Here is a 14,543-nt window from a genome sequence, read left to right on the forward strand (position 1 = left end):
GCTGTAAACAGAACCTGGATTCATCCGAAAAAATGACGTTTTGCCATTCGTGCACCCAGGTTCGTCGTTGAGTACACCATCGCAGGCGCTCCTGTCTGTGATGCAGTGTCAAGGGTAACCGCAGCCATGGTCTCCGAGCTGATAGTCCACGCTGCTGCAAACGTCGTCGAACTGTTCGTGCAGATGGTTTTTGTCTTGAAAACGTCCCCATCTGTTGACTCAGGGATCGAGACGTGGCTGCACGATCCATTACAGCCATGCGGATAAGATGCCTGTCATCTCGACTGCTAGTGATACGAGGCCGTTGGGATCCAGCATGGCGTTCCGTATTACCCTCCTGAACCCACCAATTCCACATTCTGCTAACAGTCATTCGATTTCGACCAACTCGAGCAGCAATGTCGCCATACGATAAACCACAATCGCGATAGGATACAATCCGACCTTTATCAAAGTCGGAAACGTGATGGCATCCATTTCTCCCCCGTACACGATGCATCACAACAACGTTTCACCAGGCAACGCCTGTCAACTGCTGTTTGTGTATGAGAAATCGGTTAGAAACTTTCCTCATGTCAGCACATTGTAGGTGTCGCCACTGGCGCCAACCTTGTGTGAATGCTCTGAAAAGCTAATCATTTGCATATCACTACATCTTCTTCCTGTCGGTTAAATTTCGCGTCTGTAGCACATCTTCGTGGTGTAGCAATTTTAACGGCCAGTAGTGTACATTCCATTTTCCTTGTATTATTTTTGTTGCTGTTCGTCTGTTCAACACGTTATCCATTCCGTTCAAATGATCTTCCAAATCCTTTACGATATATCACACATTTACAATGTCGTTGGCAAATCTCATAGTTTTTATTTCTTCTCTTCGAACTTTAATTTCTTTTCCAAATATCTCCTCGGATTTGTTTATTGCTTGCTCTGTGTACAAATCAAATGACGTGGGGGATAGGTTGCAACTCTGTCTCACTCCGTTCTCAGTTAATGGCCCCCTTTCATGTCCCGGGACTCTTATAACTGTAATCTGGGTTCTGTGCAAGCTGTAGATAGGCTTTTGCTTCCTGTATTTTCCCCTTCAGATTTTTGCAACGGAACATTCAACCAGAATAAGGCAAATATCGCAGACTTCGTCATATGTAGCCGTGTCGTAACGCTCTCCGATGAGGAGACATCGTCAAGATAATGAATGAAGGCTGGCTGGGTTGCAGCAGCGCTTTCGAGTAGAGCCGCTGGCGCGGCCCCACGGACACGGTTCGTTGTTGCGCAAGCAGAGTGCGGGCGTTGTGCGACCGGAAAGATGGCCGCGGCAGATTCCCGCATTGTTGCCGGCGCACGCAGCGGCTGCGCCAGTCGCGCAGCGCGCTATGGACCCTGCGGACGTGCTCGCCGTCGAGCTCTGCGGATTCTCGCCGCCTTCCGTCTATCGGTAGGCTCACACTTCGCACCGATACGCTCTTCGCACTCGACTTTCAGCACTTTTCCTCTTTCGGCATTGCATGAGGCTGAGTATCACAACTTCTTTTCTTCTATTATCCCGGTATCTGAGAAGGGATTCATGCAGCCATAATATGTGTGTGTGTGTGTGTGTGTGTGTGTGTGTGTGTGTGTGTGTGTGTGTGTGTATCTTCTCTGTTACTTTTCAAGGAGAATTTTGTTGTTTTACCGTAGACGGTAGAGTGTTTTGGCAACAAATGTTATACATCTATTATTTTATTTATGTATTTTTCTTTCCTTGCGACTACTGGGTGCATATAATTAAATTGCAGCTACTCAAGTAAGCCAATTGTGGGCTGTAGTTATCGTGCGGTAGCGAAACTAAGAAGATACGCTAATGCGTTTACGCGGAACCTATTTACTCTGGAAGAAAATTAGTTCCAGTTTTGGCCAGCTGTACAACATCTCGCCGACGTCTCCAGTCCTCATACTGAACAAATTGTGTAAGTGACGAGTAACATTAACATTATGCCTTTCTCATTTGTTTGACATTTTCTGCTCACGTTCTATTCTTAACACATTACATATGGAAACATTTCCATACGTCTTTCATGCACTCACAGAGCCACATTTGCATCTAGTGTCCAAAATTGAAACTAAATTTTTTTTCAGCGTAAAACGGTTCCGCATTATCGCATTAGAACATCTACCAAGTTTCCCTGCCATACAATAATTACAGCCTACACTGGACATACGCGAGTAGTTGCACTTTAATTCAAACAGTCCGGTATTTTCGGGATTGCAGCTCCATTCTCAAGCAATTATCCACCAGCGAAGCCGTCAGGCTGGGATCACCGTTGGTCGCAGCGAAACTGAAATTGCAAAGAACTAAAGACAAATAAATAAATAAGAGCAACTTGTGGCTGTGGAACATCTGTCTTCAAAAGAAATAGGTGCTGAAAGGTGAAATTAAAAGTGAATACATTAGATGGTACTCTCTAGCTCTTTATGGCAGCCTAGACGTCAGTAATTGACTTGAACTGTCGTATCTGTTCAGACGGTCGGAGAATACGTGATGTACAACCTATTCTGTTACAGTAGTTGCCTGAAGGGGACCACTAAACCGCCAAGCTGTAGATGTTTCCTGTATCAGCTGTAGTTGAACGTGAGGCTTGTTACAGTGTTCTCGAATCTCCAGGAGCAATGACGTTTTTCATTGTAGAACGTAGTCACCTATGCTGTGTACATAATCTCTGCTTTTGTGTTTTGATGACCCTTACCGTTCTCCGTTCCATTTCTCTCTGATTACTAGTTTTATGAAGTTTCCAAGTTCATCAGTTTTTGCTTTTACGTGTTCCTCCGTCGTAAATGACTGCTTTGGCCGGCTTGTCAGCTATTACACTTCAAAAGGAATTGTACAAGGCATCGTGGAGGATACATCGTATAAGTTTTAGTGATTTTCTGCCCTACTCCATTCACATATTGACTATCTATATACCTCTGTGCATGCCCTAATCCTTCTTACACTGCGCACATATTCTCTAAGCGTGACATACAATGGTGGCAGCGTAATAGTTGTGTATTGTTCTTTTTAGAATGTCTGTCTCGATTCCAAGTCTCCGCGACTCTATGAACCAAGGTACACCAGTTTGTTCTGTCCTGCACATTCTCCCGCAGACTTTACGGGTTGGAATTCATTACTTCTGCGATGCCATCGATCCATCTCATCCTTTGCCGCCCTGTCCCCCTTGTGCCTTTGATCTTCTCCTGTATTAACGTCGTTTCCACCGAATGTTTTCTCATAATGTGCCAAAATTGAACAGTTTTTACTTAAATATCAGAGCTTCTAAGGAGCAGTCTGGTTTTATTTGCTGTAATGTTGACCTATTCGTTCTATTTGCGTTCAGTAGAACTCTAAGAGTTTCCACCAACACCACAACTGAAAGGCGTCTATTCTATGCCGTCCAGCCTTTCATGTGATCCAGGTCTCACATCCGTACATCACATCTGAAATGACCGTAGCCCTTAGTATACGGGTTTTTGTTGTTAAAGTTATGTCTCTACTCCTTAAAGCAATGTCAGGGTTGGACATTGCCTTTCTGCCAAATAACAAGCGTCTCTTGACTTCGCGGCTGCAATCACCGTCAGCAGAAGTCTGGGAGCCGAGGTACGATTAATTGAACATAGAAAATACTTTCATTTTTTCTTTTCCTGTGTGCGATGAAGTGGTAGGTGTAGTTTCCATAATTTCTGTTTTCTTGAAATTTCTTTGATACCTTTTAGAATGTAGGTTCTCTAAATTTATCTAACAGGGTTTCGCGAGGCCTACATCATCCTGCAGTGAAGGGCCATTTAAGGCCCTCGAGCATTTCTGTTATACTTTGGTATGAGCCATACCGACCTCTTCCTGCTACGCATCACGAAATTCATTCGTTCTGATGCCTATTTGATACGGACTCCAAGCACTGGAACGCTACTCTGGATTTGATCATACTAAAGTCTTGTAAGCGATTTCCTTTACAGACGCATTTAATTCTCTCAGAACTATTCCAACATATTTAAGCCTTCCATTCGCCTTCCCTAATACTGGTTTTAGTGATTGTCCTATTCCATGCGGCTTCTTAGTATTACCGTTAACTACTTAAACGATGTGATGTCCTCAAAACGTTCATCACTAATCTTGCAATCAGGTACTATCGGCTTCTTTCTCTCTGTCATAGTCACTATCTTACATTTAAGCACTTTTAAAGAGAGCTGCAATTCATTGCATTGCATCAAGTGGAAATTTTGTCCAAGGCTTTCTGGAGTTCCTTACAACGTCCAACAACGAAAAGTTCCTGTACACAACTGCATCGCCAGCGAACAATCTTGTAGAGGTGCTGCTTATCCTGTCTGAGAAATCGTTTTGCGTATTGAGACTATTAGTGGTCCTATTACACTTCGTTGTGGCACACACGATGTTGCTCTCGTTTCTGTGGAACATTAGCCGCCCAAGGACCAATGACCTCGCTGTCTGGTCTCCACCTTCAAGCAACCCAACCCATTAGGCGCCCAGTAAAACGTACTGGATTCTATTTGTCAGATACGCACTGAACCAACCACGTACTTGTAAATATGCTCCTTTGATCGTTTCTTACAAGGAAACCTCCCCATCGCACCCCCCTCAGATTTAGTTATAAATTGACACAGAGGATAGGCCTTGGAAAACTGAACACAGATCAATCGAGAAAACAGGAAGAAGTTGTGTGGAACTATGAAAAAATAAGCAAAACATACAAACTGAGTAGTCCATGTGTAGGATAAACAACATCAAGGACACTCTGAACTGAGAAGCGCCGTGGTCCTGTGGTTAGCGTGAGCAGCTGCGGAACGAGAGGTCCTTGATTCAAGTCTTCCCTCAAACAAAAATTTTACTTTCTTTATTTTCGCAAAGTTACGATCTGTCCGTTCATTCATTGACGTCCCTGTTCACTGTAATAAGTTTAGTGTCTGTGTTTTGCGACCGCACCGCAAAACCGTGCGATTAGTAGACGAAAGGACGTGCCTCTCCAATAGGAACCGAAAACATTTGATCGCAAGGTCATAGGTCAACCGATTCCTCCACAGGAAAACACGTCTGATATATTCTATACAACACTGGTGACGGCATGTGCGTCACATGACAGGAATATGTTGTCGACCCACCTAAATTGCACACTTGGCGAATGGATAAAAAGATTCTTCTACCTTGCCCGATTTAGGTTTTCTTGTGGATATGATAATCACTCCCAAAAAAGTGATGGAAACATAAGAGTTTGTCACATAAACTGCAACAAATGAATGCAACAGTTTCACAGTTGCAGTTTTCCCTGTGCTCTGTCAAAACATATGTTTTTTACGTTTTCAAATGTTTCCGTGCGCAGACCGTCAAATCCTGCATATGTCCAAGCAAATCTGAACATGTTCTGGAATTTTGGAGAGCGAAGTTGATTATGTGTGAGTGCCTGAACTTTGATAATTGTCTGAAAATAAAAAATTAAACTTTTCACTCGAGAGAAGACTTGAACCAGGCACCTCTCGTTTCGCAGCTGCTCACGCTAACCACGAGACCACGGCGCTCGTAAGCTCACACTCTCCTTGATGTTACCAACCTTGCGCATCGACTACACAGTTTGTATATTTTGCATATTTTTTTTCATAGTTCCACACAACTTCTTCCTGTTTTCTCGATTGATCTGTGTTCAGTTTTTCAAGGCCTATCCCTGTGCCAACTTATAACTAAATCTGAGGGGGGTGCGATGGGGAGGTTCCCTTGTTAGTTACGCAGCAGTGAGATTTTACCGCGCGTATCGTAACATATATATTCTTAGTTGTGAGCTAGTATCACAACCTAGCTCGGCTAGTTCGCTTTACTGCACCTTTCTTCAACCAGCACTTTAGAAACTTGGCTGGTACCTTCTTCCTAACCATTCTTTACGAACAGTTTCGACGCGTTTTCTTTCTGTTCAGTCTTTCCACGCAGGAAAAACACAAGATGAGTCACCTAAGCTACTTACCTCAGATATTTATAGAATCGTTGAATGCGTTGAATCAAGGTGTCAGCACGCGAGTTTACTCGAAGGAGAGATTATTTTGTTATAGGGTCAGAGCCTGAAACTCTTTCACCTTTCGAAATAATGAAGCAGCTATGATTTTCTAAATAAAGAGATGTTTGTCAAGTACTCCAGAGAGCCCAGGAAATTTATCACGAAAACTGTCGCGGCATGCTCTAATCGCCTCTCTTTAGGGAAGATTCCGCTCCGAATCACAACAAGTGTCATATAACTGTAGTCATATCTTTAAGTTCTCTCGAGTACGATTAAAAACCACAAAGTTATAACCTTATATCGTACTTCCAATAGATCCTTGAATGTTTGAGACGGGCATGTTAGATGACAAAAGGAATACCGTCGGAACAGGCCTTGAAGGCCCAAAGTTATTGACGGTCGCCGTGTCATCCTCAGGCCTCGGCGTTACAGAGGGGCATGCAGCCAGCACATTGCTCTCCAGGCCGTTGTTACTTTTCGTGACTATTGTCGCTAATTCTCAATCAAGTAGCTCCTCAACTGGCCTCACGAGAATTGAGTCCACCCTGCTTGCTAAGAACACTCGGTAGATCCAGACGGTGACAGCGCTTAACTTTTGTGATCCTACGGGAACCGGTGTTATCACTGCGGCAAGGCCGTTGGCAAGCTATATGGCGGTCTGTTCATTATCCACCTTGATTTTGACACAGACATATCTTAAAAAAAGTAATTCTTCTGCGTTGGCTGATCTTTCGTTTTGAAATCAACAGATCATTCCAGTATTAGTAATTAGCAAATGTCGCTCCCTTGGTCATTATCAATTTACGTTGCAACAAAAATTGTTCTGTTCACAGCATATTATGATCCATACAGCAGTAGCAACATCGGATGACTTTACAGACGTTAACCACGCAAAGAGTGTTTCCAGTTCAATAGTTACACTAAAGTATTTCAGTGTTATGTACGCAGGCTTGGTGCCGAAACCCACTTAAGTGCTGCAACTTCTTAATTTTACACGAGAACTTAACACTTAGGCCTATGTTAGTCGTATACATACCTATTATGGTTGTGCAGAACTTTTTAGTACGGACGCCATCACGTGTTGCTTTATCCTACACTGCCTGTGGATCATAATATGCTCTAAGAATGACAATATTTGTACCCACGTAGTTTAGTGATGTCCAAGGGAGCGGAATTAACTAGAGCTACTAATGAAATAAAGTGCGCCGTTTTAAAATAAAATTACAGCTTACGCTGGAAAATGGCTTATTTTAAGAAATGGACAGCAGCTGTGGATCCATATATACAAAGGCTATTGACAAAGAAGCTTGTCGACCTTTCAGTTTGTACTCATTGCTAATATGCAAGAACTTCGTCCTCTGTATGACAGTTTCATGTTTCCATCTCCTAGTTCGAGATGCTAAATATCTCACGTTCCTAGTAGGTCTTCATTCCCTTACAGCTTACAGACGTCTCTCCTCAAGGTACTCATCCGGAATTAAATATTTTAACCTCAGGACTGTTGGCTTATCCCGGATAGAAGCGAAGATTTTCCCTCGTCCCAGTCCCTCCAGGACGGCCTAGGTCCACTTGGCCTGCTATCAAATGAGTACTGAGCATCTTTCCCGGGAGTACAGGTCGGATTAAAGGAAGACATCAAACCATTTCAGAGGCGTGATGCTAGATATGCTATCAGTAGTGTCAATCAGCACGCAAGTATTACGGAGATGCTTCGTGAACTCCAACGGGAATCCTTGGAGGGAAGACGACGTTCTTTTCGCAAGGCGCTACTGTGGAAATTTAGAGAACCGGCATTTGAGGCCGGCTGCAGAACGATTCTAGTGTTGTCAATGCACATTCTGCCTAAGGACCGTGAAGATACGGTCCGAGAAATGGAGGGCTCGTACGGAGGCTTCTTGATAGTCGTTTTTCCCTCGCTCTATTTGCGAGTGGAACAGGAAACTAGTAGTGGTACAAGGTGCCCTCCGTCATGCACCAATTTTTCTGAAATTGTAATCATTTGTAGTCTGTACATGTGCGCCACATCTACCAATTTCCGTCCCATTCGGGTAATTCCTTCATGGTGCGTCATTTTTTTTTTTTTTTGTCTTAGAATACATAATCAATCTGAAGCCTTCCAGTGTCTCCAGATCTCTTCCACGTATATAATCTTCCTTCATGATTCTTAAATCAAGCGTTAGCGATGATTAAATTATGCTCTCTGCAAAATTTTATCAGGTGGCTTCTTCTTTCATTTCTTTTCCCCAGTCCATGTTCTCCTACTATTTGGCCTTCTCTTTTTTTTTCCTGCTAGCGAATTCCAGACACGCCTCACAGTTAAATTTTTGTCTCCCTTAAGTATCTAAATATTTTGTCTCTTCATACATTCTTTCAATCTCTTCATCATTTGCGTAGCTAATTGGCATATAAACTTGAACTAATGTGGCAAGGTGTTGGTTTTGTGTCTATCTTGGCTCCGATTATGCGTTAACTACGTGTTCATAATATCTTACTCGCATTCCTATTTTCTTATTCATTATTAGGTCTACCCCTGCTTTACATCTATTTTATGTGCTTCTCTTCCAGACTTGGTTAATTTAATTGAAATACTCGTCATTCTTTGTCGAGATAATGTTGATTACACACATGGTTACCGTCAAACAAAAATAGGCAGCAGCACCATGTGCAAATAGAATTTCAGCTTGAAGTTCATTTCTCAGATAATGTCAAACATAAATTTGTGGTTTATATGAACACTTAAATATTTATTGAATCACATGTGACGCAATATTTTCTGAAACAAATATTTATGGATTTACTGTAGGAAGGTAGACCTGAAACAAATAAAACTTTGTGAAAGACCTGAAATTGACTTATTATTAGCCTACTTGTGTACCTCAGTGAAAATTTCCGTAATTTGTACGTTAGCACGGAAATTTTACTCTGGGCATGAAGAATCTTGTTGTTGTGAGAAACAACCACTCTCGGCCTAACTTTGTGTGTGCTGAGACTTGTTTCTTGCAGTACCTGACAACATGTGGTCTCATAAATAGAGATAGAAGAACAAAAATAGAAGTTTATTGTCTCATAAATAACATACTATTTCAAGTCAGTGACTTAATGTACAGGAGCCTCATTAAAGCACTAAAGATTGTTTACAGTTTTTCTTAAAATATTACTAACATAATATACTGTACAGGATGCGTAATTACTGATTTTTTTAAAAATAAAAAACTTTAATCTCAAGTATGTGGTCTCTCCCGCTTAAATTCTCATGTACTTTATGAATTCTTGAATTGAATAATAAAATATCTGCACCAACTTGTCATCTAACTTCTTCGATGTTTCTAAATTAATATTGAGGAAATCTATTCCTTTTACTTTGTTATGATATTTCATACCCCGAGTTTAAACGTAAAATTTTGATCGATGGTTAGGCAGCATAGAATTATTTTCATTTCTGGTGCTATAATCATATGGAAATTGATTTGCTATAAATAAATCTGGATTACTGTAAACATAGATCATCAGTCCACAAGTGTAGAGTGAGAGAACACTTAGTGTACCAAGATTTTTTAGAAGAGGGAGAAATGATTTTCTTCGCTCCGCATGGTGTATATTTTCTAATGATTGTTTTTGAAGTGTTAATATTCGAGATATATTGTTCGAGCTGCCCAGAATATAATTATGTAACTTATTATTGATTCTAAGTGCATGTTATATACTACTTTCCTGATATTCATGCTGGATGCATTGTATAATATCGTCACTGCAAATTAGTTGTGAGGTACTGTAGATGCCTGGCCGAGAATAAACAGATAATAATCCAGTTGCATCCCTAGGAATTTCAAACAAATACAGCAAATCCTGGGTTTGTGATGGGTTTGAACATTATTCAGCTTTACTAGTTTTGTTTTGTTTTGAACTGCATTAACTGATTTTTTCCATATTTAACTTTATCCTATTTTGATGAAACCAGTCATCTAATTTTTGTAGGATATTTATGACAGTTTGAGGAATCTGATCATTATTGTTACTCTCAATGGCCATAGATATGTAATCAGCATATAAAACTGAGTGACAGTCAATATTGAACGATATATTATTTATGTAATACGGAAACAGTGTGGGACCTAAGACTGAACCTTGGAAAACTTCTTGTGAAACGGTTTTCTATTCTGAAGCATAATTTCTCCTCTCTTATGTTATAACGACGCTTTGTCTTCAGCTGGTTAGGTAAGACCTAAACCATTCTAATACAATGATCCTAATCCCATATTTTTTCAGTTTAGCAAGTGGCAAGCACTGCTTCATACCATGAAAGGCCTTTAATTGATCACAAAAAATTCTTGTCGCTTTCTGGGTGTTGTACAGAGAGTAACTAATTTTGTCCACACATTTACTAATGGCAGATGCTGTTCTTTATGGAACACGTACTGACGTTTTGAAATTATACTAAATTTTTGTTTCAAATCTAGAATTTGTATTGTGACAATCTTTTCAAATATTTCTGAGAGCGATGGAAGAAGAAGAAGAGAGACTGGAGAATAGTTTCCCATTTGCTTTTTTGTGCCTTTTTTTAATTGTGGTAACTAGTGCATACTTCAGAGTATCTAGGAAACAACCTTTTCCAAAGGACTGATGAACTATTGTGGATAATAGCTGCGTAACTATTTTAGAGACTGCTTTTAACGCTTTGGTTGATATTCCATCCCACACTGCTGATGTCTTATTTTTTAGTGCTAGTGTTGCATTTTGTGTATCTTTTGCTGTAGCTTCGCTGAATTTACCGTTAACTTTCAGATTGCTCAGTTCCAAAGGAATTAACCGTATCTGTGTAATTTTCTACATCACTCTTTTACTTATTATGAGGTATTCATTTAATAGTTTTGGTATTTGGTTAGTATTTGCAACAGTTTTGTCCTGTAACTTGATTCCAGAAATATCGTAGTCGCTAGCTGCAGCGCCTGTTTCAACTTTGGCCACTGGCCATAGTGTCTTTGCCTTGTTTACCCTTTCCAAAATAAATCTAGTATTTGTGTCATTGACCTTGCACTGCACTTTTTCTGTTATATTTCAATCATAAGATGAGTGGCGCTGTCTTTACCTTCTACAACAGCATTTTTGTCTTCTAGGACTCGCGTAACAAATTTAAACGTAAGGGAACTGCACATATTATTAAAGACTTACCTTCAAATAATTATCTAGGTCCATGAGTGAAATGAAGAAGAAGAAGTGGAAACTTAAATCACCTTCAGAAAAAACTCTTACTGAGTCTTGCAGTAGTGTGACGCAGCCAAGTTCTGAACCGCGGACTCTTCGCCAGATACCGTAAGTATTATTTATACAATATATACGCCCACAAATATTTTATATTTTCTACAAGAGTCTCATTTATGTTTATAACGTTCTGTCCCAATGCATCACTTTAAATATTCAACTCAATGATAGGAGTGACACAAATCTCTGTTCTATTTTCTTGGATAGCAAATATCTACATGTACTAGAAAAGACTACATACTTATATAAGCACGCATTTAACCTTCTTTTTCTACAATGTCATGTAAATTTGCTTAAACTTAGTAGAAACATACACTATGTGGTCAAAAGTATCCGAACACCCCCCAAAACATACGTTTTTCATATTAGGTGCATTGTGCTGCCACCTACTGCCAAGTACCCATATCAGGGACCTCAGTAGTCATTAGACATCGTGAGAGAGCAGAATGGGGGGCGCTCCGCGGAACTCAAGGACTTCGAACGTGGTCAGGTGATCGGGTGTCACTTGTGTCGTACTTCTGTACACGAGATTTCCACACTCCTAAACATCCCTAGGTCCACTGTTTTCGATGTGATAGTGAAGTGGACACATTAAGGGTCACGTATAAAGCAAAAGCGTACAGGCCGACTTCCTCTGTTGGCTGACAGAGACTGCCGACGGTTGAAGAGGGTTATAATGTGTAATAAGCGGACATCTATCCAGACCATCACACAGGAATTCCAAACTGCATCAGGATCCACTGCAAGTACTATGACAGTTAGGCGGGAGGTGAGAAAACTTGGATTTCATGGTCGACCGGCTGCCCATAAGCCCCACATCACGCCGGTAAATGCCAAACGACGACTCGCTTGGTGTAAGGAGCGTAAACATTGGACGAGTGAATAGTGGAAAAACGTTGTGTGGAGTGCCGAATCAAGGTATACAATGTGGCGATCCGATGGCAGGGTGTGGGTCTGGCGAATGCCCGGTGAATGCCATCTGCCAGCGTGTGTAGTGCCAACAGTAAAATTCGGAGGCGGTGGTGTTATGGTGTAGTCATGTTTTTCATGGAAAGGGCTTGCACCCCTTGTTGTTTTGAGTGTCACTATCACAGCCCAGGCCTAAATTGATGTTTTAAGCACCTTCTTGCTTCCCACTGTTGAAGAGCAATTCGGGGATGGCGATTGCATCTTTCAACACGATCAGGCACTTGTTCGTAATGCACGGCCTGTCGCGGAGTGGTTACACGACAATAATAACATCCTTGTAATGGACTGGCCTGCACAGAGTCCTGACCTGAATCCTACAGAACACCTTTGTTATGTTTTGGAACACCGACTTCTTGCCAGGCCTCACCGACCGACATTGATACCTCTCCTCAGTGCAGCACTCCGTGAAGAATGGGCTGCCATTCCCCAAGAAACTTTGCAGCACCTGACTGAACGTATGCCTGCGAAAGTGGAAGCTGTCATCAAGGCTAAGGGTGGGCCAACACCATACTGAATTCCAGCATTACCGATGGAGGGCGCCGTGAACTTTTAAGTCATTTTCAGTCAGGTGTCCAGATAGTTTTGATCACATAGTGTATGTTTTTTGATAAAAAGTAGCCTCAACAGGGGAAATGGCAAAGTAAGTAATAGCGTGGCGTGTGCATATGTATGCGTGAGTGTCTGGGTACAGAATAATTCTTTTATTCAGTAGAAACCGTATGCATTGATGAAATACAGGGCTTTTCTAACTGAGGATAACATTCTGCAACTGACATTGCCTAAATAGTGGAAATATGAGACGGGTTTGTGGATTCTATGTGCCTAGTTTTTGGTTATGGCGTATTCAACAAAGTGTTTGGTTAGATTCAGTGACAAGATTATTCCGAGAATGAATGTAGTTTTCAGTTGCTAACCGAGATCATGGGACTAAAACGAGTAAGTATTTCACTGCAAGTTTATGGTAATCGCTTGTATATTTCAGTAAGAAATTCACTATTAGTAACCTGAATGTAATTTTAATTCCTTTTTCACTTCTAAGTTGATGAGTGCTGGAATGCTGACTGTGTACACCGATTACTGAAACTTGTTTTGCGACACAGTGACTCACATCTCTGCATCGAAACATTTACTTTATAAATCTTTTTTTTACTAGCTTCCACATTAATATAGTTTTACATATAACGTTCAACGTCTTGGACGTACCACAAATCTTTTGATACATAAAACGTGTAATTTATGTGTATCCGTCGTTATTATTGACGCTCAACTGGCGCGTTTATTGCCTTAGTCATACAATTACCGCAGCAGTTAAGGAGATGCAGTGTTTCATGACTCTTCTGACAGTTCCACACCAGTGGTTAATGAGGAAAGTACGCTGCAGACGTGCGGCTGCATCGTGGAATTATGTCAAGTAGAACTCAGAACTAAGTTTTCTGACTGAAACCCTTCGTTGGAATCGATCTTAACATAAAGTGTAGCCAGGGACACGCCGTTCAACACTTGTTACTCACAATTTACATAAATGTCCTAATCGGCCATGTCAGCAGTTCCCTAATATTCCTTTCGGAAAGTGCTGCCATCTGTAGAGAACTGATGTCGCATTCAGACTTAATTGTAGGATGCCAGCATTTGGTGCTTTGGTTAGAAGCGTTAGTTAAACACAAGTTGTTGCCAAGTAGAGGAAAGTCTCCTTTATTGTTTAAACGACAGCTAATCACTCAGTGACATATTTTTAAATGCCTAATGGTGACCGTTCGCAGATACAGTGGTGTGCAAAACTTAAGGACGAGAATAATTTTCGCATGATATATCACTGCAGAGTAACATTGGAATAGAGATCAACATAAACATCATTTCGGCCCTTTTTATTGCTCATGAAAACCACACATTGCGTGTTGTACCACCATACAGCGAGATTTTCAGAGGTGGTGGTCCAGATTGCTGTACACACCAATACCTCTAATACCCAGTAGCACGTCCTCTTACATTACTGCATGCCCGTATTCGTCGTGGCATACTATCCATAAGTTCATCAAGGCACTGTTGGCCCAGATTTTCCCACTCAACGGCGATGCGGCGTAGATCAGTCAAAGTGGTTGGTGGGTCACGTCATCCATAAACAGCACTTTTCAATATATCCCAGGCATGTTCGATAGGGTTCATGTCTGGAGAACATGCTCTGGCCACTCTAGTCGAGCGATGTCGTTATTCTGAAGGAAGTCATTCACAAGATGTGCACGATGGGGGCGCGAATTGTCGCCCATGAAGACGAATGCCTCGCCAATATGCTGCCGATATGGTTGCACTATC

General features: G+C 41.3%; 1 protein-coding gene across 1 annotated transcript in view; it reads left to right on the forward strand.

Annotated features, from left to right (window-relative positions):
- Nucleotides 1-1,367: 1,367 nt before the first annotated feature.
- LOC124556487 overlaps nt 1,368-14,543 on the forward strand; it is a 237,195-nt gene continuing 224,019 nt past the window's right edge. The window contains exons 1-2 of the mRNA XM_047130442.1: nt 1,368-1,432; nt 11,193-11,315. Of these exons, the coding sequence (XP_046986398.1) occupies nt 1,371-1,432; nt 11,193-11,315 (185 nt within the window). The 5' untranslated portion in view covers nt 1,368-1,370. The remainder of the gene's footprint in view (nt 1,433-11,192; nt 11,316-14,543) is intronic.

The sequence above is a fragment of the Schistocerca americana genome, chromosome X, assembly GCF_021461395.2.
Source record: "Schistocerca americana isolate TAMUIC-IGC-003095 chromosome X, iqSchAmer2.1, whole genome shotgun sequence".
Taxonomy (NCBI): Eukaryota; Metazoa; Arthropoda; class Insecta; order Orthoptera; family Acrididae; genus Schistocerca; species Schistocerca americana.